The sequence below is a fragment of the Echiichthys vipera genome, assembly GCF_963691815.1.
Source record: "Echiichthys vipera genome assembly, chromosome: 22".
Taxonomy (NCBI): domain Eukaryota; kingdom Metazoa; phylum Chordata; class Actinopteri; order Perciformes; family Trachinidae; genus Echiichthys; species Echiichthys vipera.
In genome coordinates this window covers 777,203-801,150 of record NC_139847.1, presented here as the reverse complement: position 1 = coordinate 801,150, position 23,948 = coordinate 777,203, and the positions used below count along the sequence as shown (strand labels likewise).

Below are 23,948 nucleotides of genomic sequence, written 5' to 3'. Positions count from 1 at the left end.
CGTTTATGCTCCTAGAGGACACTTTAACACACGTTCATGCTCCTAGAGGACACTTTAACACATGTTTATGCTCCTAGAGGACACTTTAACACACGTTTATGCTCCTAGAGGACACTTTAGCACACGGTATCCAGCTGAGGTGGAGACGACGAACAAAGGAAAATCCATCTCTATGCAGACGATACTGTTTTCTGTGTTGTTGCTGAATTTGTCCAGTTGTCCTTTAATGCAGCACAGGATGCATTTAGGGCAGGGCGGTCAAACTGCGAGGCTAAAGCACACACACGTCTACTTTTCTGATAGCAAACATTAGCATCCATGCTACCAGTCTCTGCAGACACACTGAATCCACGTGTGTTTTTAGTCCTGAGTGTTGTTTGTTTGTTCTTCTCCTTTAACACGTGCAGATAAATGTAAGTTCAACCTTCTAACTGCGTCCGACTTCCTGCTGCATCTCGACTCGGACTCGTCAGGTTTTCTTAGAATCAGTGATTCAGAACAAAACACAGAAAGATGCTTTTTATTTAGTTTAATTTGATGAACGAATCGATTTAAACCTTTAAATTTGAGAAAAACACCAGAATCTGAACAACTATGAGCTCCCGAGGTCCTGAGTTCAACATCGCAGAACATGTGGAGTTCCACAGGGAAGCGTTCTGGGTCCTCCACAGTTTACCACCTAAAGACCACTGGAAGCATTTCAGCTTAATGTCGGATCAGTTCAGAAGCGATGCTCCGTGGTGACAACCGCCATGACGTCATCGTAGTCATCGTCCAATCCCTCCTCAGCCTGGGTGGGCGGGGCTGTCCCCATGGAGACGGATAGGTCATTTCCTGCAGCCAGAACAGATAAATTATCAGGTGATGAGTTCTGTTAGAGACAACTGTCTCATCAACACCAGAGGGAGTGAGTGATGAAACACTTTAATTTTGAAGCGCCATCCATTTAAAACTTAAATTAAGGTTCAAACCGGGACAACTGACACTTAGGGCGCCCTCCCACTGTTCCTCCGTGCCGTGCCCCAGCAAGTCTGGTTCCTTTGACCAGTGTGAGTGCAACCGTACCACGTCTAGGAGCGGCACGCTTGCCGTCCACGGCCCGTTTGGGAGAGGTGGGCTTTAGTAAAGCACGTTTGCACGTGTACGAGCACGAGCGTGCGCACGTGTACGAGCACGAGGCCTACGGCGGCTCTGAGGTCATTTCCTGTGCGCCTGTTGGGACGTAGAAAAAAGAAGGAGGGACCATGCGCGGACATTTCAAACAATGGCGGTGAAAGGTTCACGTTGGTGTGATGCGGAGGTGGAGTGTTTACTGCAGATTTGGTCGATGAAAAGATTCAAAAACAGTCGACAAGACGCACAAAAACTCCGAGGTCTACGGAAAGATCTGGAAACAAAGCCACGCATCGCCATGACGTCATCAATGCGTGTGACGTGTTACGGCGTGATGACGTATAGGCAGCAAGAAGCATTCTCCGAGGCCCAGGTAGTGTGAGTACAAACGGGCCTGGAGGGGGGGACAAGGACCCTAAAGCACGGGGCGCGGGACGGAGGCACAGTCAGTGAAACCATCTCTGGATGTAGTTTTACCTGTTCGCCTCTGTCGATATAAAGACAGCATGAGGACGGTGGAGACGCAGTACGGACAGAACACCACCAGGTGGCAGACCACTCTGAACACAAGGTGGAGCCGGTCTGAGGCGGGAGGTGGGGCTGCAGATGTGAGCAGGGCGGTTGTTGTTGTAGGTTTACCTGCAGCAGAGAAAAGGAGTTGGGTGAATATCTGGAAGAATGAACTCCTGAACTCCACCGTCACCTCCTCCTCAGCTGTGATGGGTGGAAAATCCCTCTCTATGCAGACGATACTGTTTTATATGTTGTTGCTGAATTTGTCCAGTTGTCCTTTAATGCAGCACAGGATGCATTTAGGGCAGGGGGGTCAAACTGCGAGGCTAAAGCACACACACGTCTACTTCTCTGTTAGCAAACATTAGCATCCATGCTACCAGTCTCTGCAGACACACTGAATCCACCCCTCCCCAAAAACGCCCCAAAGAAAGATGGAGGACAGGAGCTTTCAGCAGATGATCAGTGTGTGAAGGTAAAGAGCTGTTTGTCACCGTAGCTGTGACCAAAGAATCAAACAGAAGAAACACCACGACACACACACACACACACACACACACACACACACACACACCACGACAAGAACAAGGAGCTGCACTGGAAAGAGTCAACGTTACACATCTGGAGAGAAGGGACACATGCGACAGATACAGAGTTTGGGACGCAACTTTGTCCCAGTTTGACGGCCACGGGGTGTCAAACTCCAATTTCACTCCAAGACCTGAAACTTCCACCCAGAGAGGAGAGAGGAGCTCTTTCAGTGAACACAGGAAACAGAAGTCGTCTCCTCACCTGTGACGGTGATCCAGCTGGAGGGAGACTCTCCATCCCTGGTGCTGCACGTGTAGAGGCCTTCATCAGACCTGGAAACATGGCGGAGGGTCATGTGACCTGTAGGCCCTCTCCTGATGAAGGAGCCGTCTTTATAGAAATCAGCCGTGAGGTTGGAGGACGTCTTTGTGTCGCAGCGCAGAGTGACGTCGTCTCCCTCCATCACAGGGAGGACAGGACTCTGCAGGATCACTGCTCCACCTCAACACAGAGACACACGACAGCATCTCATCCATTCACACACGCTCCATCAGCACTGACTCCACCCTCTCACCTGAACACAGAGACACACGACAGCATCTCATCCATTCACACACACGCTCCATCAGCACTGACTCCACCCTCTCATCTGAACACAGAGACACACGACAGCATCTCATCCATTCACACACGCTCCATCAGCACTGACTCCACCCTCTCATCTGAACACAGAGACACACGACAGCATCTCATCCATTCACACACACGCTCCATCAGCACTGACTCCACCCTCTCATCTGAACACAGAGACACACGACAGCATCTCATCCATTCACACACACGCTCCATCAGCACTGACTCCACCCTCTCATCTTACCAGTGACGCTGATGGTGATGGTGTTACTGGTGGCTCCCTCTCTGGACTCACACCAGTAAACTCCAGTGTCTAATAATAACAGGAGGTCGATGAAACAGGAGGAACCAGTGGATCTTCCCCAGTCACCTCCACACTCTCCTCCGGTGAATCTGGAGGTGTTCCTCCTCAGAGTCCATCCAGCTGAGCGGTCGTCGTCCTCACAGCTCAGAGTCACAGACCGTCCTCTGAAGAACTGAGCGCTGCTGGGACTCAGCGTCAGACGAGCCGCTGTGGGAGTTTATGGTTTCAAACAGTTGAGTATAAATTCTTGACTTTTTAAAGCTTAAAGCTGGAGTCGGTAATTCTGGCAGATGGAGTTGACTCTCCATCTCTCACGCCCCTCCCCCTCTACCACCGAGCTCCTCCCTCGCATCGAGTGCTCGTCTGTGCACGTGCACCAGATTCCTGTGAACGTCTTTGCTCATCAATAAACAGAATGGAGTAAACGCTACATGGAGGTAGGCTAGCTAACTTAGGGCACCCTCCCACTGTTCCTCCGTCCCGAGCCCCGTGCTTTAGGGTCCTTGTCCTCAGAACCGCCGTAGGCCTCGTGCTCGTACACGTGCGCACGCTCGTGCTCGTACACGTGCAAACGTGCTTTACTAAAGCCCACCTCTCCCAAACGGGCCGTGGACGGCAAGCGTGCCGCTCCTAGACGTGGTACGGTTGCACTCACACTGGTCAAAGGAACCAGACTTTAGCCGTGAAACCTGTTTTGGCACGGTGTGGAAGGAGTGTGAGTGCGCCCTTACTCATAGATAGAAACTGCTAATGTCTTTTAGCGTATGCTAGCTTGCGGCGTGTGCCTGTGATATTGTAGCGTGTGCAGGAAATGTGAGCTCAACACGCAGAGGTGTGCCTTTTCTCTAGAACCTGGTTATTTGTGTTGTTGCAGAGTGTCGGCTTCAGTGAACATGATCAAAACAATGTTGTCCGCGGCAACCATGACGTGTCAGTGGTTTGCAGAGTTCTAACGCTGCGGTTTTGGACGCTCAGAGGAGAGTTTACCCACCTTGAGTGGCTCCGCAGCACAGCGCCGTGGTCAGCCCTGAAGGGAAGTGATGACACTGGTTCACTCACGAACACTGAGGAGCTCACGTTAAAGACACTTCCTGTCCAACTCAGCATCAAACGCTCGCTTCAGTTCAACGTTTAACAGATTTAAGACGTGCGTGCAAAGAGAAAATCACACTTATGAACCAACACGTCGTTTTAAATCACAAACATGAACTCGATGCTGAACACGCGTGATTCCTTCAGAGATGTTGTGTTCAGTGTTTACCTCTCAGTGTGTTCAGTGTGTTCAGTGTTTACCTCTCAGTGTGTTCAGTGTTTACCTCTCAGTGTGTTCAGTGTTTACCTCTCAGTGTGTTCAGTGTTTACCTCTCTGTGTGTTCAGTGTTTACCTCTCAGTGTGTTCAGTGTTTACCTCTCAGTGTGTTCAGTGTTTACCTCTCAGTGTGTTCAGTGTTTACCTCTCAGCGTGTTCAGTGTTTACCTCTCAGTGTGTTCAGTGTTTACCTCTCAGTGTGTTCATGTGTTCATGTGTTCACAGACAGAAGAGTTTGTACTCACAGAGAAGCTTCTGTGCAGATCTTTGTCCCATTGTGTCTCCAGCAGATGTGAGACCAAAGAATCACCACCAAGCTCTGCTGCAGCTCGACCCCCCCCCCCCACACACACACACACACACACACGCACACACACTTCCTGTTTTCGATGATGTCACTGGAACCCTTTGTGCTCCGTCGTTAGAGTGACAGTCGTTGGTGGAAGTAGGTCTGGACTTGGTTAGTGCTCTATTGAGTCTTAACGACAGATGTTGGAGTCACAGGAGGACGTTTGTGAACAGTTGTTCTTTGAGGTTGGATTGTTGAATGAAGGGATGAAAGGGCAGCGTTGTAAACTGGAGATAAGTGGAGTCTCAGACCTCCTCCTCTGGTTGGAGATGGTTTCTCTACTTTTACATAGATGCTTCTTTTACTTACTTTACTTTAAAAGAAGTAAGTCTCGCACCAGTTAGTTGGTCCAGTCCCAGCCTGGTCCTGGTTCTGGCCCTGGTCCTGGTCCTGGTCCTGGTCCTTGTCCTGGTCCTGGTCAGATGCGTACATGAACTGATGAAGCCTCTTGGATCAGAGGTGAAACGTCTTCCTGACAAAGAACCAAGTCCAGTTGCTTTTGACTGAAGCTGCTTTGAGGTCAAACTCAGGGTCAAACAACCTTCTGACTCGATGACGACGGCTCCTTCTGACCTTTATGATGAACAGCTGATAACATTTAAAACAGGTGCATCTGTCTTTGTATTTCTGTCAAATCTGATTCTAATTATTGTTATTTTAAGTCTGATTAAGATTCATTCTTCCAGTAACTGTTGTAATTAACTGCGATCAATAAAAACTTAGAGTTACGATCAAAGTGTCGTCTTCATTTGAAGCCGGTGTCACGCCGCGGTGACGTCTGTCCCGTCTTTGTGCATTTCCTGTTTTATTTTGAAAGGTAACTCTCCTCTCGTTCCAGGTCACCTGCCCTTCCTCTTGTGTCACCGGTCTGACGTCCCCCCCTGATCCCTGCTTGTCTCCACCTGTGGTTCCTTTCATCCGTGTCTTCCCCCTTTTGTCCCGTGCCAGATTATTTCGTCCCCTGTGTCGAATGTTTCCAGGCAGCTGCTGAAAGGTGAAGAACGTTACTCACTTTACGTTTGGGACTAGTTCTGACACGTTTACGCTCCTAGAGGACACTTTTACACACGTTTATGCTCCTAGAGGACACTTTAACACACGTTTATGCTCCTAGAGGACACTTTAGCACACGTTTATGCTCCTAGAGGACACTTTAACACACGTTTATGCTCCTAGAGGACACTTTAACACACGTTTATGCTCCTAGAGGACACTTTAACACACTTTTATGCTCCTAGAGGACACTTTAGCACACGTTTATGCTCCTAGAGGACACTTGAACACACGTTTATGCTCCTAGAGGACACTTTAGCACACGTTTATGCTCCTAGAGGACACTTTAACACACGTTTATGCTCCTAGAGGACACTTTAACACACGTTTATGCTCCTAGAGGACACTTTAGCACACGTTTATGCTCCTAGAGGACACTTTAGCACACGTTTATGCTCCTAGAGGACACTTTAACACACGTTTATGCTCCTAGAGGACACTTTGACACACGTTTATGCTCCTAGAGGACACTTTAGCACACGTTTATGCTCCTAGAGGACACTTTAGCACACGTTTATGCTCCTAGAGGACACTTTAACACACGTTTATGCTCCTAGAGGACACTTTAACACACGTTTATGCTCCTAGAGGACACTTTAGCACACGTTTATGCTCCTAGAGGACACTTTAGCACACGTTTATGCTCCTAGAGGACACTTTAACACACGTTTATGCTCCTAGAGGACACTTTGACACACGTTTATGCTCCTAGAGGACACTTTAGCACATGTTTATGCTCCTAGAGGACACTAGAACACACGTTTATGCTCCTAGAGGACACTTTAACACACGTTTATGCTCCTAGAGGACACTTTAGCACACGTTTATGCTCCTAGCGGACACTTTAGCACACGTTTATGCTCCTAGAGGACACTTTAACACACGTTTATGCTCCTAGAGGACACTAACACACGTTTATGCTCCTAGAGGACACTTTAACACACGTTTATGCTCCTAGAGGACACTTTAGCACACGTTTATGCTCCTAGAGGACACTTTAACACACGTTTATGCTCCTAGAGGACACTAACACACGTTTATGCTCCTAGAGGACACTTTAACACACGTTTATGCTCCTAGAGGACACTTTAGCACACGTTTATGCTCCTAGAGGACACTTTAGCACACGTTTATGCTCCTAGAGGACACTTTAACACACGTTTATGCTCCTAGAGGACACTTTAGCACACGTTTATGCTCCTAGAGGACACTTTAACACACGTTTATGCTCCTAGAGGACACTTTAACACGCGTTTATGCTCCTAGAGGACGGAGACGATGAACAAAGGAAAATCCATCTCTATGCAGACGATACTGTTTTCTATGTTGTTGCTGAATTTGTCCAGTTGTCCTTTAATGCAGCACAGGATGCATTTAGGGCAGGGGGGTCAAACTGCGAGGCTAAAGCACACACACGTCTACTCTTCTGTTAGCAAACATTAGCATCCATGCTACCAGTCTCTGCAGACACACTGAATCCACGTGACTGTTTTTAATCCTGAGTGTTGTTTGTTTGTTCTTCTCCTTTAACACGTGCAGATAAATGTAAGTTCAACCTTCTAACTGCGTCCGACCTCCTGCTGCATCTCGACTCGGACTCGTCAGGTTTTCTTAGAATCAGTGATTCAGAACAAAACACAGAAAGATGCTTTTTATTTAGTTTAATTTGATGAACGAATCGATTTAAACCTTTAAATTTGAGAAAAACACCAGAATCTGAACAACTATGAGCTCCCGAGGTCCTGAGTTCAACATCGCAGAACATGTGGAGTTCCACAGGGAAGCGTTCTGGGTCCTCCACAGTTTACCATCTAAAGACCACTGGAAGCATTTCAGCTTCATGTCGGATCAGTTCAAAAGCGATGCTCCGTGGTGACAACCGCCATGACGTCATCGTAGTCATCGTCCAATCCCTCCTCAGCCCGGGTGGGCGGGGCTGTCACCATGGAGACGGATAGGTCATTTCCTGCAGTCCGAACAGGTCAGAAAGAAAATGTAGATAAATTATCAGGTGATGAGTTCTGTTCCCCCAGCACGTGTCACGGCTAAAGTCTGGTTCCTTTGACCAGTGTGAGTGCAACCGTACCACGTCTAGGAGCGGCACACTTGCCGTCCACGGCCCGTTTGGGAGAGGTGGGCTTTAGTAAAGCACGTTTGCACGTGTACGAGCACGAGCGTGCGCACGTGTACGAGCACGAGGCCTACGGCGGTTCTGAGGTCATTTCCTGTGCGCCTGTTGGGACGTAGAAAAAAGAAGGAGGGACCATGCGCGGACATTTCAAACAATGGCGGTGAAAGGTTCACGTTGGTGTGATGCGGAGGTGGAGTGTTTACTGCAGATTTGGTCGATGAAAAGATTCAAAAACAGTCGACAAGACGCACAAAAACTCCGAGGTCTACGGAAAGATCTGGAAACAAAGCCACGCATCGCCATGACGTCATCAATGCGTGTGACGTGTTACGGCGTGATGACGTATAGGCAGCAAGAAGCATTCTCCGAGGCCCAGGTAGTGTGAGTACAAACGGGCCTGGAGGGGGGGACAAGGACCCTAAAGCACGGGGCACGGGACGGGGGCACAGTCAGTGAAATCATCTCTGGATGTAGTTTTACCTGTTCGCCTCTGTCGATATATAGACAGCATGAGGACGGTGGAGATGCAGTACGGACAGAACACCACCAGGTGGCAGACCACTCTGAACACAAGGTGGAGCCGGTCTGAGGCGGGAGATGGGGCTGCAGATGTGAGCAGGGCGGTTGTTGTTGTAGGTTTACCTGCAGCAGAGAAAAGGAGTTGGGTGAATATCTGGATGAATGAACTCCTGAACTCCACCGTCACCTCCTCCTCAGCTGTGATGGGTGGAAAATCCCTCTCTATGCAGACGATGCTGTTTTATATGTTGTTGCTGAATTTGTCCAGTTGTCCTTTAATGCAGCACAGGATGCATTTAGGGCAGGGGGGTCAAACTGCGAGGCTAAAGCACACACACGTCTACTTCTCTGTTAGCAAACATTAGCATCCATGCTACCAGTCTCTGCAGACACACTGAATCCACCCCTCCCCAAAAACGACCCAAAGAAAGATGGAGGACAGGAGCTTTCAGCAGATGATCTGTGTCTGAAGGTAAAGAGCTGTTTGTCACCGTGGCTGTGACCAAAGAATCAAATAGAAGAAACACCACGACAAGAACAAGGAGCTGCACTGGAAAGGTTCAACGTTACACACCTGGAGAGAAAAACATGCAACAAATACAGAGTTTGGGACGCAACTTTGTCCCAGTTTGACAGCCACGGGGTGTCAAACTCCAATTTCACTCCAAGACCTGGAACTTCCACCCAGAGAGGAGAGAGGAGCTCTTTCAGTGAATACAGGAAACAGAAGTTGTCTCCTCACCTGTGACGGTGATCCAGCTGGAGGGAGACTCTCCATCCCTGGTGCTGCACTTGTAGAGGCCTTCATCAGACCTGGAAACATGGCGGATGGTCATGTGACCTGTAGGCCCTCTCCTGATGAAGGAGCGGTCTTTATAGAAATCAGCCGGGAGGTTGGAGGACGTCTCTGTGTCACAGCGCAGAGTGACGTCGTCTCCCTCCATCACAGGGAGGACAGGACTCTGCAGGATCACTGCTCCACCTGAACACAGAGACACACGACAGCATCTCATCCATTCACACACGCTCCGTCAGCACTGACTCCACCCTCTCATCTGAACACAGAGACACACGACAGCATCTCATCCATTCACACACGCTCCATCAGCACTGACTCCACCCTCTCATCTGAACACAGAGACACACGACAGCATCTCATCCATTCACACACACGCTCCATCAGCACTGACTCCACCCTCTCATCTGAACACAGAGACACACGACAGCATCTCATCCATTCACACACGCTCCATCAGCACTGACTCCACCCTCTCATCTTACCAGTGACGCTGATGGTGATGGTGTTACTGGTGGCTCCCTCTCTGGACTCACACCAGTAAACTCCACTGTCTAATAATAACAGGAGGTCGATGAAACAGGAGGAACCAGTGGATCTTCCCCAGTCACCTCCACACTCTCCTCCGGTGAATCTGGAGGTGTTCCTCCTCAGAGTCCATCCAGCTGAGCGGTCGTCGTCCTCACAGCTCAGAGTCACAGACCGTCCTCTGAAGAACTGAGCGCTGCTGGGACTCAGCGTCAGACGAGCCGCTGTGGGAGTTTATGGTTTCAAACAGTTGAGTATAAGTTCTTGACTTTTTAAAGCTTAAAGCTGCAGTCGGTAATTCTGACGGATGGAGTTGACTCTCAATCTCTCACGCCCCTCCCCCTCTACCGCAGAGCTCCTCCCTCCCTCCCATCCAGTGCTCGTCTGTGCACGTGCACCAGATTCCTGTGAACGTCTTTGCTCATCAATAAACAGAATGGAGTACACGCTACATGGAGGTAGGCTAGCTAACTTAGGGCACCCTCCCACTGTGCCTCCGTCCCGTGCCCCGTGCTTTAGGGTCCTTGTCCCCCCCTCCAGGCCCGTTTGTACTCACACTACCTGGGCCTCGGAGAATGCTTCTTGCTGCCTATACGTCATCACGCCGTAACACGTCACACGCATTGATGACGTCATGGCGATGCGTGGCTTTGTTTCCAGATCTTTCCGTAGACCTCTGAGTTTTTGTGCGTCTTGTCGACTGTTTTTGAATCTTTTCATCGACCAAATCTGCAGTAAACACTCCACCTCCGCATCACACCAACGTGAACCTTTCACCGCCATTGTTTGAAATGTCCGCGCATGGTCCCTCCTTCTTTTTTCTACGTCCCAACAGGCGCACAGGAAATGACCTCAGAACCGCCGTAGGCCTCGTGCTCGTACACGTGCGCACGCTCGTGCTCGTACACGTGCGCACGTGCTTTACTAAAGCCCACCTCTCCCAAACGGGCCGTGGACGGCAAGCGTGCCGCTCCTAGACGTGGTACGGTTGCACTCACACTGGTCAAATGAACCAGACTTTAGCCGTGAAACCTGTTTTGGCGCGGTGTGGAAGGAGTGTGAGTGCACCCTTACTCATAGATAGAAACTGCTAACGTCTTTTAGCGTATGCTAGCTTGCGGCGTGTGCCTGTGATATTGTAGCGTGTGAGCAGGGGAGGGGGGGGGTCTGTGGCGTGTGCAGGAAATGTGAGCTCAACACGCAGAGGTGTGCCTTTTCTCTAAAACCTGGTTATTTGTGTTGCTGCAGAGTGTCGGCTTCAGTGAACATGATCGAAACAATGTTGTCCGCGGCAACCATGACGTGTCAGTGGTTTGCAGAATTCTAACGCTGCGGTTTTAGACGCTCAGAGGAGAGTTTACCCACCTTGAGTGGCTCCGCAGCACAGCGCCGTGGTCAGCCCTGAAGGGAAGTGATGACACTGGTTCACTCACGAACACTGAGGAGCTCACGTTAAAGACACTTCCTGTCCAACTCAGCATCAAACGCTCGCTTCAGTTCAACGTTTAACAGATTTAAGACGTGCGTGCAAAGAGAAAATCACATTTATGAACCAACACGTCGTTTTAAATCACAAACATGAACTCGATGCTGAACACGCGTGATTCCTTCAGAGATGTTGTGTTCAGTGTTTACCTCTCAGTGTGTTCAGTGTTTACCTCTCAGTGTGTTCAGTGTTTACCTCTCAGTGTGTTCAGTGTTTACCTCTCAGTGTGTTCAGTGTTTACCTCTCAGTGTGTTCAGTGTTTACCTCTCAGTGTGTTCAGTGTTTACCTCTCAGTGTGTTCAGTGTTTACCTCTCAGTGTGTTCAGTGTTTACCTCTCAGTGTGTTCAGTGTTTACCTCTCAGTGTGTTCAGTGTTTACTTCTCAGTGTGTTCAGTGTTTACCTCTCTGTGTGTTCAGTGTTTACCTCTCAGTGTGTTCAGTGTTTACCTCTCAGTGTGTTCAGTGTGTTCAGTGTTTACCTCTCAGTGACGTGTGTTCAGTGTGTTCAGTGTGTTCAGTGTTTACCTCTCAGTGTGTTCAGTGTTTACCTCTCAGTGTGTTCAGTGTTTACCTCTCAGTGTGTTCAGTGTGTTCAGTGTTTACCTCTCAGTGTGTTCAGTGTTTACCTCTCAGTGTGTTCATGTGTTCATGTGTTCACAGACAGAAGAGTTTGTACTCACAGAGAAGCTTCTGTGCAGATCTTTGTCCCATTGTGTCTCCAGCAGATGTGAGACCAAAGAATCACCACCAAGCTCTGCTGCAGCTTACCCCCCCCCCCCACATACACACACACACACGCACACACACACTTCCTGTTTGCAGGTGAACACTCACTTTGTTTAGTTCATTAGACAAAGAGATGAACCACTGTTTGTTATTAAGGATGAAACCTGGCGCCTACTTTACCCACAGAGCTCCTCTCTGCGTGATGCAAGATGCAAAATGACTAAAAATAGATGCAAAACCAGCACAAAAAGATGCAAAATGACTAAAAATAGATGCAAAACCAGCACAAAAAGATGCAAAATGACTAAAAAAAGATGCAAAACCACCACAAAAAGATGCAAAATGACTAAAAAAAGATGCAAAACCACCACAAAAAGATGCAAAATGACTAAAAATAGATGCAAAACCAGCACAAAAAGATGCAAAATGACTAAAAATAGATGCAAAACCAGCACAAAAAGATGCAAAATGACTCAAAATAGATGCAAAACCAGCACAAAAAGATGCAAAATGACTAAAAAAAGATGCAAAACCACCACAAAAAGATGCAAAATGACTAAAAAAAGATGCAAAACCACCACAAAAAGTTGCAAAATGACTAAAAAAAGATGCAAAACCAGCACAAAAAGATGCAAAATGACTAAAAATAGATGCAAAACCAGCACAAAAAGATGCAAAATGACTAAAAATAGATGCAAAACCACCACAAAAAGATGCAAAATGAGTAAAAAAAGATGCAAAACCACCACAAAAAGATGCAAAATGACTAAAAAAAGATGCAAAACCACCACAAAAAGATGCAAAATGACCAAAAATAGATGCAAAACCAGCACAAAAAGATGCAAAATGACTAAAAATAGATGCAAAACCAGCACAAAAAGATGCAAAATGACTCAAAATAGATGCAAAACCAGCACAAAAAGATGCAAAATGACTAAAAAAAGATGCAAAACCAGCACAAAAAGATGCAAAATGACTAAAAAAAGATGCAAAACCACCACAAAAAGTTGCAAAATGACTAAAAAAAGATGCAAAACCAGCACAAAAAGATGCAAAATGACTAAAAATAGATGCAAAACCAGCACAAAAAGATGCAAAATGACTAAAAATAGATGCAAAACCACCACAAAAAGATGCAAAATGACTAAAAATAGATGCAAAACCATCACAAAAAGATGCAAAATGACTAAAAATAGATGCAAAACCACCACAAAAAGATGCAAAATGACTAAAAATAGATGCAAAACCATCACAAAAAGATGCAAAATGACTAAAAATAGATGCAAAACCACCACAAAAAGATGCTAAATGACTGAAATGACTAAAAAAAGCCTGTTTCAGAGTCAGAGGAGCGTCTGCAGCAGTTCTGATGCTGCAGGATCACAGACAGCGTGTGCACATGAGCGGATGGCGTCTGCGGTGTGTGTGTGTGTGTGTGTGTGTGTGTGTGTGTGTGTGTGTGTGTGTGTGTGTGTGTGTGTGTGTGTGTGTGTGTGTGTGTGTGTGTGTGTGTGTGTGTGTGTGTGTGTGTGTGTGTGTGTGTGTGTGTGTGTGTGTGTGTGTGTGTGTGTGTGTGTGTGTGTGTGTGTGTGTGTGTGTGTGTGTGTGTGTGTGTGTGTGTGTGTGTGTGTGTGTGCGCGGCGTGTTTGTCGCCACAACCAAACCAGGACATGTGTGAGCAGAGCCTAACCCACAGAACCACACGAGGACAACAGCGCTTCTTTGATCTGCTCTCACCAGAACTCTCAACACGCTCCGAACTGCAGCTTCTGTCGAGTCCGAACCAAGAACGAGACGCGGGAGAGGAACCAAAGTTCTGCCTCGAGTTTCCAGTGGGACCGGTCCGTCAGCGCACCACCCTGGGAAATCCTCATTCAATCAGGGACTCGCTCTTTTCACCTGTTTGAGACTCAGCGTCCTCACAGACAGAGAACCAGACCAGAACCAGACCAGAATCAGACCAGAACCAGACCAGAGAAGGAACGAGACCAGAACCAGACCAGAACCAGACCAGAACCAGACCAGAGAAGGAACCAAACCAGAACCAGACCAGAGAAGCAACCAGACCAGAACCAGACCAGAGAAGGAACCAGAGAAGGAACCAGAACTAGACCAGAGAAAGAACCAGACCAGAACCAGACCAGAACCATACCAGAGAAGGAACCAGACCAGAACCATACCAGAGAAGGAACCAGACCAGAACCAGACCAGAACCAGACCAGAACCAGACCAGAGAAGGAACCAGAGAAGGAACCAGACCAGAACCAGACCAGAGAAGGAACCAGACCAGAACCATACCAGAGAAGGAACCAGAGAAGGAACCAGAACTAGACCAGAGAAGGAACCAGACCAGAACCAGACCAGAACCAGACCAGAACCAGACCAGAGAAGGAACCAAACCAGAACCAGACCAGAGAAGGAACCAGAACCAGACCAGAACCAGACCAGAGAAGGAACCAGAGAAGGAACCAGAACTAGACCAGAGAAAGAACCAGACCAGAACCAGACCAGAACCATACCAGAGAAGGAACCAGACCAGAACCATACCAGAGAAGGAACCAGACCAGAACCAGACCAGAACCAGACCAGAACCAGACCAGAGAAGGAACCAGAGAAGGAACCAGACCAGAACCAGACCAGAGAAGGAACCAGACCAGAACCATACCAGAGAAGGAACCAGAGAAGGAACCAGAACTAGACCAGAGAAGGAACCAGACCAGAACCAGACCAGAGAAGGAACCAGACCAGAACCAGACCAGAGATGGAACCAGACCAGAACCAGACCAGAACCAGACCAGAGAAGGAACCAGAGAAGGAACCAGACCAGAAAAGGAACCAGAGAAGGAACCAGAACCAGACCAGAGAAGGAACCAGACCAGAACCAGACCAGAGAAGGAACCAGACCAGAACCAGACCAGAGAAGGAACCAGACCAGAACCAGACCAGAGAAGGAACCAGAACCAGACCAGAGAAGGAACCAGACCAGAACCATACCAGAGATGGAACCAGACCAGAACCAGACCAGAACCAGACCAGAGAGGGAACCAGAGAAGGAACCAGACCAGAAAAGGAACCAGAGAAGGAACCAGACCAGAGAAAGAACCAGAACTAGACCAGAGAAGGAACCAGACCAGAAACAGACCAGAGAAGGAACCAGACCAGAACCAGACCAGAGAAGGAACCAGACCAGAGAAAGAACCAGAACTAGACCAGAGAAGGAACCAGACCAGAAACAGACCAGAGAAGGAACCAGACCAGAACCAGACCAGAGAAGGAACCAGACCAGAACCAGACCAGAGAAGGAACAAAGGTAAGAAATCAAAGACTGAAAAAATACATTTTTATTTAAATTGACTGTTTATTTTCAACGTTGCAGACAAACGAGTTTATTTCTTGAAGTTAACATTCTGGGTCTGAAGGTCTGGAGGTCTGTGGGAGTGGAGGCCTGGAGGTGTGGGGGTGTGGGGGTCTGGGGTCTTGGTGTGTGGGGGTCTGGAGGTCTGCGGTCTTGGTGTGTGGGGGTCTGGGTCCTGGTGTGTGGGGGTCTGGGGGTCTGGTGTGGGGGGTCTGGGGCCCTGGTGTCTGGGGTCCTGGTGTGTGGGGGGTCTGGGGTCCTGGTGTCTGGGGTCCTGGTGTGGGGGGTATGGGGTCCTGGTGTATGGGGGGTCTGGGGTCCTGGTGTGTGGGGGGTCTGGGGTCCTGGTGTGGGGGTCTGGGACCCTGGTGTGGGGGTCTACCTCAGGGAGGAGTAGAGGACCTCTGGCTCAGCTGTTTCATCTGAACACAAACAAACACAAACATTCTTTATTGTGTGCATTTTAATTTGTAAACAGGAAGTGACATTTAACATCACATAACACGTGTGTTAAAGTGTCCTCTAGGAGCATAAACGTGTGTTAAAGTGTCCTCTAGGAGCATAAACGTGTGTTAAAGTGTCCTCTAGGAGCATAAACGTGTGTTAAAGTGTCCTCTAGGAGCATAAACGTGTGCTGAAGTGTCCTCTAGGAGCATAAACGTGTGTTAAAGTGTCCTCTAGGAGCATAAACGTGTGTTAAAGTGTCCTCTAGGAGCATAAACGTGTGTTAAAGTGTCCTCTAGGAGCATAAACATGTGCTAAAGTGTCCTCTAGGAGCATAAACGTGTGTTAAAGTGTCCTCTAGGAGCATAAACATGTGCTAAAGTGTCCTCTAGGAGCATAAACGTGTGCTAAAGTGTCCTCTAGGAGCATTAACGTGTGTTAAAGTGTCCTCTAGGAGCATTAACGTGTGTTAAAGTGTCCTCTAGGAGCATAAACGTGTGTTAAAGTGTCCTCTAGGAGCATTAACGTGTGCTAAAGTGTCCTCTAGGAGCATAAACGTGGGCTAAAGTGTCCTCTAGGAGCATAAACGTGTGTTAAAGTGTCCTCTAGGAGCATAAACGTGTGCTAAAGTGTCCTCTAGGAGCATAAACGTGTGTTAAAGTGTCCTCTAGGAGCATAAACGTGTGTTAAAGTGTCCTCTAGGAGCATAAACGTGTGTTAAAGTGTCCTCTAGGAGCATAAACGTGTGTTCAGTACAGAGCTGCAGTGAGGGTTAGCTTAGCTTAGCTTAGCATAAAGATGGAAGCAGCTAGCGTAGCTGTGTGTAGAGCAGCGGTACCTCTGGTCCTGTTGGGTCCATAACTGACGCCGTCGGCTCGTCTCAGTGCGGAGGAAGCTGCAGCTGGACCCGTCTCTGCGGAACAAACCACAGTCACGAACACGTGGAACACAGAGAACCGTGAAGGACACGCGTGTTTCATGAGCGGCTGCAGGTTCTGAGCGCGTTTATGAGGAACAGGAAAGTGGACGACCACAAAGCTGCCCACGGTTCAAACCCCGAGCCGCGTTCACTGGAACCAGCAGGAGGAAGCTGCTGCTGCTGTGGTTCAACAGGGCGAGAGAGGAAACGGCTTTATTATTCTACTGAAGGTCCGTGTGGGGTTCAGACCGCCGGGCTCGTGTCCTCCCTCACCCTCGAAGCATCGTCTGCGTCTCTTCTGACTCCGGTGCTGTTTAAAGTGCTGACACGTGTGTTTGATCTCTTATGAAACATAACGTTCTTAAACTGTCGACAGTGACTGTTAAGTTTAACTAAGTGACTGTTAAAGTAAGAGCTTCACCTCTCGTCCTCTTTGGTTTCACGTCTCTGATCATTATTTGTCCGTAGCTGACGTCTTCTGTCCTCACCGCGGCGTAAACTGCAGCCGGATCAGTTTCTGGGGACGAAACACAAGATTACATCAACTCCAGCTGATTCAGCACTGATTTATTTATATTTATTTATATTTAACGTGTGTTTAAGTGTCCTCTAGGAGCATAAACGTGTGTTAAAGTGTCCTCTAGGAGCATAAACGTGTGCTAAAGTTTCCTCTAGGAGCATAAACGTGTGTTAAAGTGTCCTCTAGGAGCATAAACGTGTGCTAAAGTGTCCTCTAGGAGCATAAACGTGTGCTAAAGTTTCCTCTAGGAGCATAAACGTGTGTTAAAGTGTCCTCTAGGAGCATAAACGTGTGTTAAAGTGTCCTCTAGGAGCATAAACGTGTGTTAAAGTGTCCTCTAGGAGCATAAACGTGTGTTAAAGTGTCCTCTAGGAACATAAACGTGTGTTAAAGTGTCCTCTAGGAGCATAAACGTGTGTTAAAGTGTCCTCTAGGAGCATAAACGTGTGCTAAAGTGTCCTCTAGGAGCATAAACGTGTGCTAAAGTGTCCTCTAGGAGCATAAACGTGTGCTAAAGTGTCCTCTAGGAGCATAAACGTGTGCTAAAGTGTCCTCTAGGAGCATAAACGTGTGTTAAAGTGTCCTCTAGGAGCATAAACGTGTGCTAAAGTGTCCTCTAGGAGCATAAACGTGTGTTAAAGTGTCCTCTAGGAGCATAAACGTGTGTTAAAGTGTCCTCTAGGAGCATAAACGTGTGCTAAAGTGTCCTCTAGGAGCATAAACGTGTGTTAAAGTGTCCTCTAGGAGCATAAACGTGTGCTAAAGTGTCCTCTAGGAGCATAAACGTGTGTTAAAGTGTCCTCTAGGAGCATAAACGTGTGTTAAAGTGTCCTCTAGGAGCATAAACGTGTGTTAGAGGGTCCTCTAGGAGCATAAACCTGTGCTAAAGTGTCCTCTAGGAGCATAAACGTGTGCTAAAGTGTCCTCTAGGAGCATAAACGTGTGTTAAAGTGTCCTCTAGGAGCATAAACGTGTGTTAAAGTGTCCTCTAGGAGCATAAACGTGTGTTAAAGTGTCCTCTAGGAGCATAAATTTGTGCTAAAGTGTCCTCTAGGAGACTAAACGTGTGCTAAAGTGTCCTCTAGGAGCATAAACGTGTGTTAAAGTATCCTCTAGGAGCCTAAACGTGTGTTAAAGTGTCCTCTAGGAGCATAAACGTGTGCTAAAGTGTCCTCTAGGAGCATAAACGTGTGCTAAAGTCTCCTCTAGGAGACTAAATGTGTGGTGGAGCGCACAGACGTCCTCATTCAGCTGAAGTGTTTTCTTGAGAAAGAGGAAACTGGACGACCGCAGCGCTGAGCTTCTTTTAACCACGAGCTCCAAAACCGACCCTGTGCTGAACACGCCCGCCCCCCCCACAGACCTGACCCTGCACGCCCCCCCCCCCCCCCCCCCACAGACCTGACCCTACACGCCCTGAACACATTGATTTAACAATGGATCACTTTGATTAACACCTTCTAACATCTTTATTTTAAAAAAGCTCATTTTCCAAAATGTCCTCACAAGATCTAAACTCACGTCAGTCCCCACGAGGACATAAAGACAAGAAACACACACACACACAGTGTCCCCTTAAAATCATTACACACTATAATTACCTCTGCTGCGTCTGATTGGCTGCTGCAGGTCACGTGATATCTTGATGTCGCCGTATATGATGTCACCTGTGATATCACCTGTGATGTCACCTGTGATGTCATGTCCGACTTCTTCTTCAGCTGCTGGAACAGATTTGGTCGATGAAAAGATTCAAAAACAGTCGACAAGACGCACAAAAACTCTGAGGTCTACGGAAAGATCTGGAAACAAAGCCACGCATCGCCATGACGTCATCAATGCGTGTGACGTGTTACGGCGTGATGACGTATAGGCAGCAAGAAGCATTCTCCGAGGCCCAGGTAGTGTGAGTACAAACGGGCCTGGAGGGGGGGACAAGGACCCTAAAGCCCGGGGCGCGGGACGGAGGAACAGTGGGAGGGCGCCCTTAAACAGGACCCTTTATGCGTTATAGAAGAAGAAGCTCGGGCAGAGGCGGCACAAAACGGGACAATAAGAGAAATATAATGTGTTATTTAAAGATCAAACACGTGAACTTGCTGTTACTGACCTGGAAAACACAAATGTGACCCAACAACTGGAATAATTGTGCGACTTTAGAGAAAGTCTGACGGATGCGACGTGTTGCTCGTGTCTGACCTTTAGGTTTCCGACGGACGCACCGTCTCACCAGCACGACCAGCAGAACCAGCAGAACCAGCAGAACCAGAACACAGACTGGAACAGCAGACCACAACACCACGCCAGGGGGGGGTGAGTGCAAAGAGGAAGAGGTGGAGGTGGAGGTTGGAGGATGTGTTGACGTAGCGGTGGGTTTCCCTTAAAGTGAACAAAAACAATAGAATTAAAGGAATGTTGTGTTACAGGTTCATAATTCCAGATAAAAGTCAGACCCCGTCCTCACCCGTGACGGAAGCTAGTTAATAAAGATAAAATCCATCTCTACGCAGACGATACTGTTTTATATGTGGATGCTGAATTTGTCGACACAGGATGCATTTAGGGGTCATGATGTCGTAAAAAAGAGAACTAATGCAGCTGAATTTCTCTGTTGTGGTGGTTTTGCGTCTCTTCGTAAGTGTGCGGTTTAAGATGCACTAAAGAACAAGACCTGGAACTTCCACCCAGAGAGGAGAGAGGAGCTCTTTCAGTGAACACAGGAAACAGAGGTAGTTGAGGATCCTCTCCTCACCCGTGACGGTAGCTAGTTAATATAGGAAAATCCATCTCTATGCAGATGATACTGTTTTATATGTTGATGCTGAATTTGTCGACACAGGATGCATTTAGGGGTCATGATGTCGTAAAAAAGAGAACTAATGCAGCTGATTTTCTCTGTTGTGGTGGTTTTGCATCTCTTCGTAGTCTTTTGATGCATCTTTGCAGTGTTGCGTCTCTTTGTAGCTGTTTTGTGTCACTTCTCTGCAGTGATTCACATTAAAGTGATGCACTAAAGAACACATCATCAGAGACATCACAGAGGTAGTGTAGGATCCTCTCCTCACCTGTTACTGTAGCTAGTTAATAAAGATAAAATCCCTCTCTATGCAGACGATGCTGTGTTATATGTTGATGCTGAATTCGTCTAGAAGTAGTGTAGGATCCTCTACTCACCTGTGACGGTGATCCAGCTGGAGGGAGACTCTCCATCCCTGGTGCTGCACGTGTAGAGGCCTTCATCAGACCTGGAAACATGGCGGATGGTCATGTGACCTGTAGGCCCTCTCCTGATGAAGGAGCGGTCTTTATAGAAATCAGCCGGGAGGTCGGAGGACGTCTCTGAGTCACAGCGCAGAGTGACGTCGTCTCCCTCCATCACAGGGAGGACAGGACTCTGCAGGATCACTGCTCCACCTCAACACAGAGACACACGACAGCATCTCATCCATTCACACACGCTCCATCAGCACTGACTCCACCCTCTCATCTGAACACAGAGACACACGACAGCATCTCATCCATTCACACACGCTCCATCAGCACTGACTCCACCCTCTCATCTGAACACAGAGACACACGACAGCATCTCATCCATTCACACACGCTCCATCAGCACTGACTCCACCCTCTCATCTGAACACAGAGACACACGACAGCATCTCATCCATTCACACACGCTCCATCAGCACTGACTCCACCCTCTCATCTGAACACAGAGACACACGACAGCATCTCATCCATTCACACACGCTCCATCAGCACTGACTCCACCCTCTCACCTGAACACAGAGACACAGGACAGCATCTCATCCATTCACACACGCTCCATCAGCACTGACTCCACCCTCTCATCTGAACACAGAGACACACGACAGCATCTCATCCATTCACACACGCTCCATCAGCACTGACTCCACCCTCTCATCTGAACACAGAGACACACGACAGCATCTCATCCATTCACACACGCTCCATCAGCACTGACTCCACCCTCTCATCTGAACACAGAGACACACGACAGCATCTCATCCATTCACACACGCTCCATCAGCACTGACTCCACCCTCTCACCTGAACACAGAGACACAGGACAGCATCTCATCCATTCACACACGCTCCATCAGCACTGACTCCACCCTCTCACCTGAACACAGAGACACAGGACAGCATCTCATCCATTCACACACGCTCCATCAGCACTGACTCCACCCTCTCATCTGAACACAGAGACACACGACAGCATCTCATCCATTCACACACGCTCCATCAGCACTGACTCCACCCTCTCATCTGAACACAGAGACACACGACAGCATCTCATCCATTCACACACGCTCCATCAGCACTGACTCCACCCTCTCATCTGAACACAGAGACACACGACAGCATCTCATCCATTCACACACGCTCCATCAGCACTGACTCCACCCTCTCATCTGAACACAGAGACACACGACAGCATCTCATCCATTCACACACACGCTCCATCCGCACTGACTCCACCCTCTCATCTGAACACAGAGACACAGGACAGCATCTCATCCATTCACACACGCTCCATCAGCACTGACTCCACTCTCTCATCTGAACACAGAGACACACGACAGCATCTCATCCATTCACACACACGCTCCATCAGCACTGACTCCACCCTCTCACCTGAACACAGAGACACACGACAGCATCTCATCCATTCACACACGCTCCATCAGCACTGACTCCACCCTCTCATCTGAACACAGAGACACACGACAGCATCTCATCCATTCACACACGCTCCATCAGCACTGACTCCACCCTCTCATCTGAACACAGAGACACACGACAGCATCTCATCCATTCACACACGCTCCATCAGCACTGACTCCACCCTCTCATCTTACCAGTGACGCTGATGGTGATGGTGTTACTCGTGGCTCCCTCTCTGGACTCACACCAGTAAACTCCACTGTCTTGTTGGAACAGGAGGTCGATGAAACAGGAGGAACCAGTGGATCTTCCCCAGTCACCTCCACACTCTCCTCTGGTGAATCTGGAGGTGTTCCTCCTCAGAGTCCATCCAGCTGAGCGCTCGTCGTCCTCACAGCTCAGAGTCACAGACCGTCCTCTGAAGAACTGAGCGCTGCTGGGACTCAGCGTCAGACGAGCTGAGAGGAAATATTATATTTTAAACTCAAGTGTCTGTTGGTTTAGTGTCACAGGTGTAAAGTTGGACTTCCATGTCTTGTAACTTGACTTCACTGACCTTGGTTCGTCGTGCAGCTCAGCAGAGACGTCACAACTGAAGGGAAATGAGACTCAGGTTGGTTTGAGGTTCATTACGTGAAATCACAAAAAAGAAAAGCTCCAAACCGAGTCTGAAGACGGACACTTTAACCTTAACCCCGACCGCTCAGTGACAACAGTCAGACTGCAGCTTCCAGGTGTGAACGTGATCAGGGCGGTTTTTTTAAATGAATATCGGAAAAGTCAGAATTAGTTCAGTTTGTTTTTGTTGTATCAACAACAGTGGTGTTAGATTTGCTTTGGTCAGAGATGAGATGAGACCAGACGGATGTTCTACTCTGTAATTTCCTTCTTTTGTCTCATTTGCTGCGGTGATCGGTCACGTCTGATGTGCCAACACCATCTGATAACAGGCGGATGCATGGATTGTATAGATTGTACTTACAGAGCAGAAAGGTGGTCTGTCGCTTTAAAGCCATCTGTGATAGGAGATGGAGTTAAACTCTCTTCCTTCCTCTTTGTAGGTGATTGTGATCTGGTTTTGCTGCTTGACTCACTGGAGATCATGAGGAGGGGCCGAACACGCTGCCTTCATCCAGGAAATGAGTTCATGAAGTGAAGCGTGGCTGATAACACAGGTCCTGAAGTCCGGTCTGAACTTAACCGTCTCCTTTAGAGACTAAACTTAACCGTCTCCTTTAGAGACTAAACTTAACCGTCTCCTTTAGAGACTAAACTTAACCGTCACCTTTAGTCATGGAGTCCCTCAGGGTTCTGTCCTTGGACCGGTTCTATTCTCCTTATATTTGCTTCCCTTAGGAAATATTATAAGGAAGCACTCCATAAACTTTCATTGCTATGCTGATGATACACTATTGTATTTGTCGATCAAACCAGAAGAAACCGATCACTCAGATAAACTTCAAAGGTGCATTAAGGAAATAAAAAGCTGGAGGAGAGATGAAACTTTCTGAGGTTAAACTCAGATAAAACTGAAGTTATCGTACTTTGCCCCGAAGGCCTTCGAAACTCAACAAGTAAAGACTGTTACTCTGGATGATGTTGTGTTGTCCTCCAGCACCACAGTAAGTTATCTTTGATCAGGATACGTCCTTCGATTCTCACCTAAAACTAACGGCAAGGATTTCTGCGTATTTTCACCATAAAATCAGGAACATTGTCTCAGAAAGATGCAGAAAAACGAGCCCATGCATTTGTTCCTTTCCTCCGGTAAAAGCTGTTAAAAAGCTGGATCTGAAGTGTTCTGCAACGTCCTCACCAAGGGCCTGATCTGCTGCTTTGATCTTATAAATGATGACATTTGTATTCATAAAAACAGCATCAATGGTGTCTGACTGTATCACAGCTGTTATTACTCATCATTAATCATATTTCGGGCTCATTGCCGTCTTTTCCAAGTAAAGAGACTTTGGGGATTGCAACAACCACCGAGGGATCATGTTGCTGTCAACACCAGGCAAGGTGCTCAATC

General features: G+C 48.0%; 3 protein-coding genes across 3 annotated transcripts; all 3 read right to left on the bottom strand.

Annotated features, from left to right (window-relative positions):
- Positions 1-710: 710 nt before the first annotated feature.
- On the bottom strand, positions 711-4,679 carry LOC310963887 (Fc receptor-like protein 5; the record flags this gene model as incomplete). The annotated part of the gene is made up of 6 exons (XM_083936844.1): positions 711-834; positions 1,591-1,752; positions 2,419-2,658; positions 3,035-3,301; positions 4,086-4,121; positions 4,649-4,679. 6 exons carry the CDS (start codon positions 4,677-4,679, stop codon positions 722-724), a joined length of 849 nt encoding a protein of 282 aa, XP_083792970.1. The 3' UTR covers positions 711-721.
- Positions 4,680-7,647: 2,968 nt separating this feature from the next.
- Positions 7,648-11,977, bottom strand: LOC310963886 (Fc receptor-like protein 5; the record flags this gene model as incomplete). The annotated part of the gene is made up of 6 exons (XM_083936843.1): positions 7,648-7,771; positions 8,417-8,578; positions 9,198-9,437; positions 9,737-10,003; positions 11,145-11,180; positions 11,947-11,977. 6 exons carry the CDS (start codon positions 11,975-11,977, stop codon positions 7,659-7,661), a joined length of 849 nt encoding a protein of 282 aa, XP_083792969.1. The 3' UTR covers positions 7,648-7,658.
- Positions 11,978-15,601: 3,624 nt separating this feature from the next.
- Positions 15,602-22,991, bottom strand: LOC310964390 (uncharacterized protein). Its single transcript, XM_083937502.1, has 9 exons — positions 22,902-22,991; positions 22,476-22,511; positions 22,114-22,377; positions 20,405-20,644; positions 19,430-19,609; positions 18,832-18,954; positions 17,132-17,227; positions 16,630-16,704; positions 15,602-15,769 (listed from the first exon to the last, which is right to left on the bottom strand). Exons 1-9 carry the CDS (start codon positions 22,933-22,935, stop codon positions 15,726-15,728), a joined length of 1,092 nt encoding a protein of 363 aa, XP_083793628.1. The 5' UTR covers positions 22,936-22,991; the 3' UTR covers positions 15,602-15,725.
- Positions 22,992-23,948: the final 957 nt, after the last annotated feature.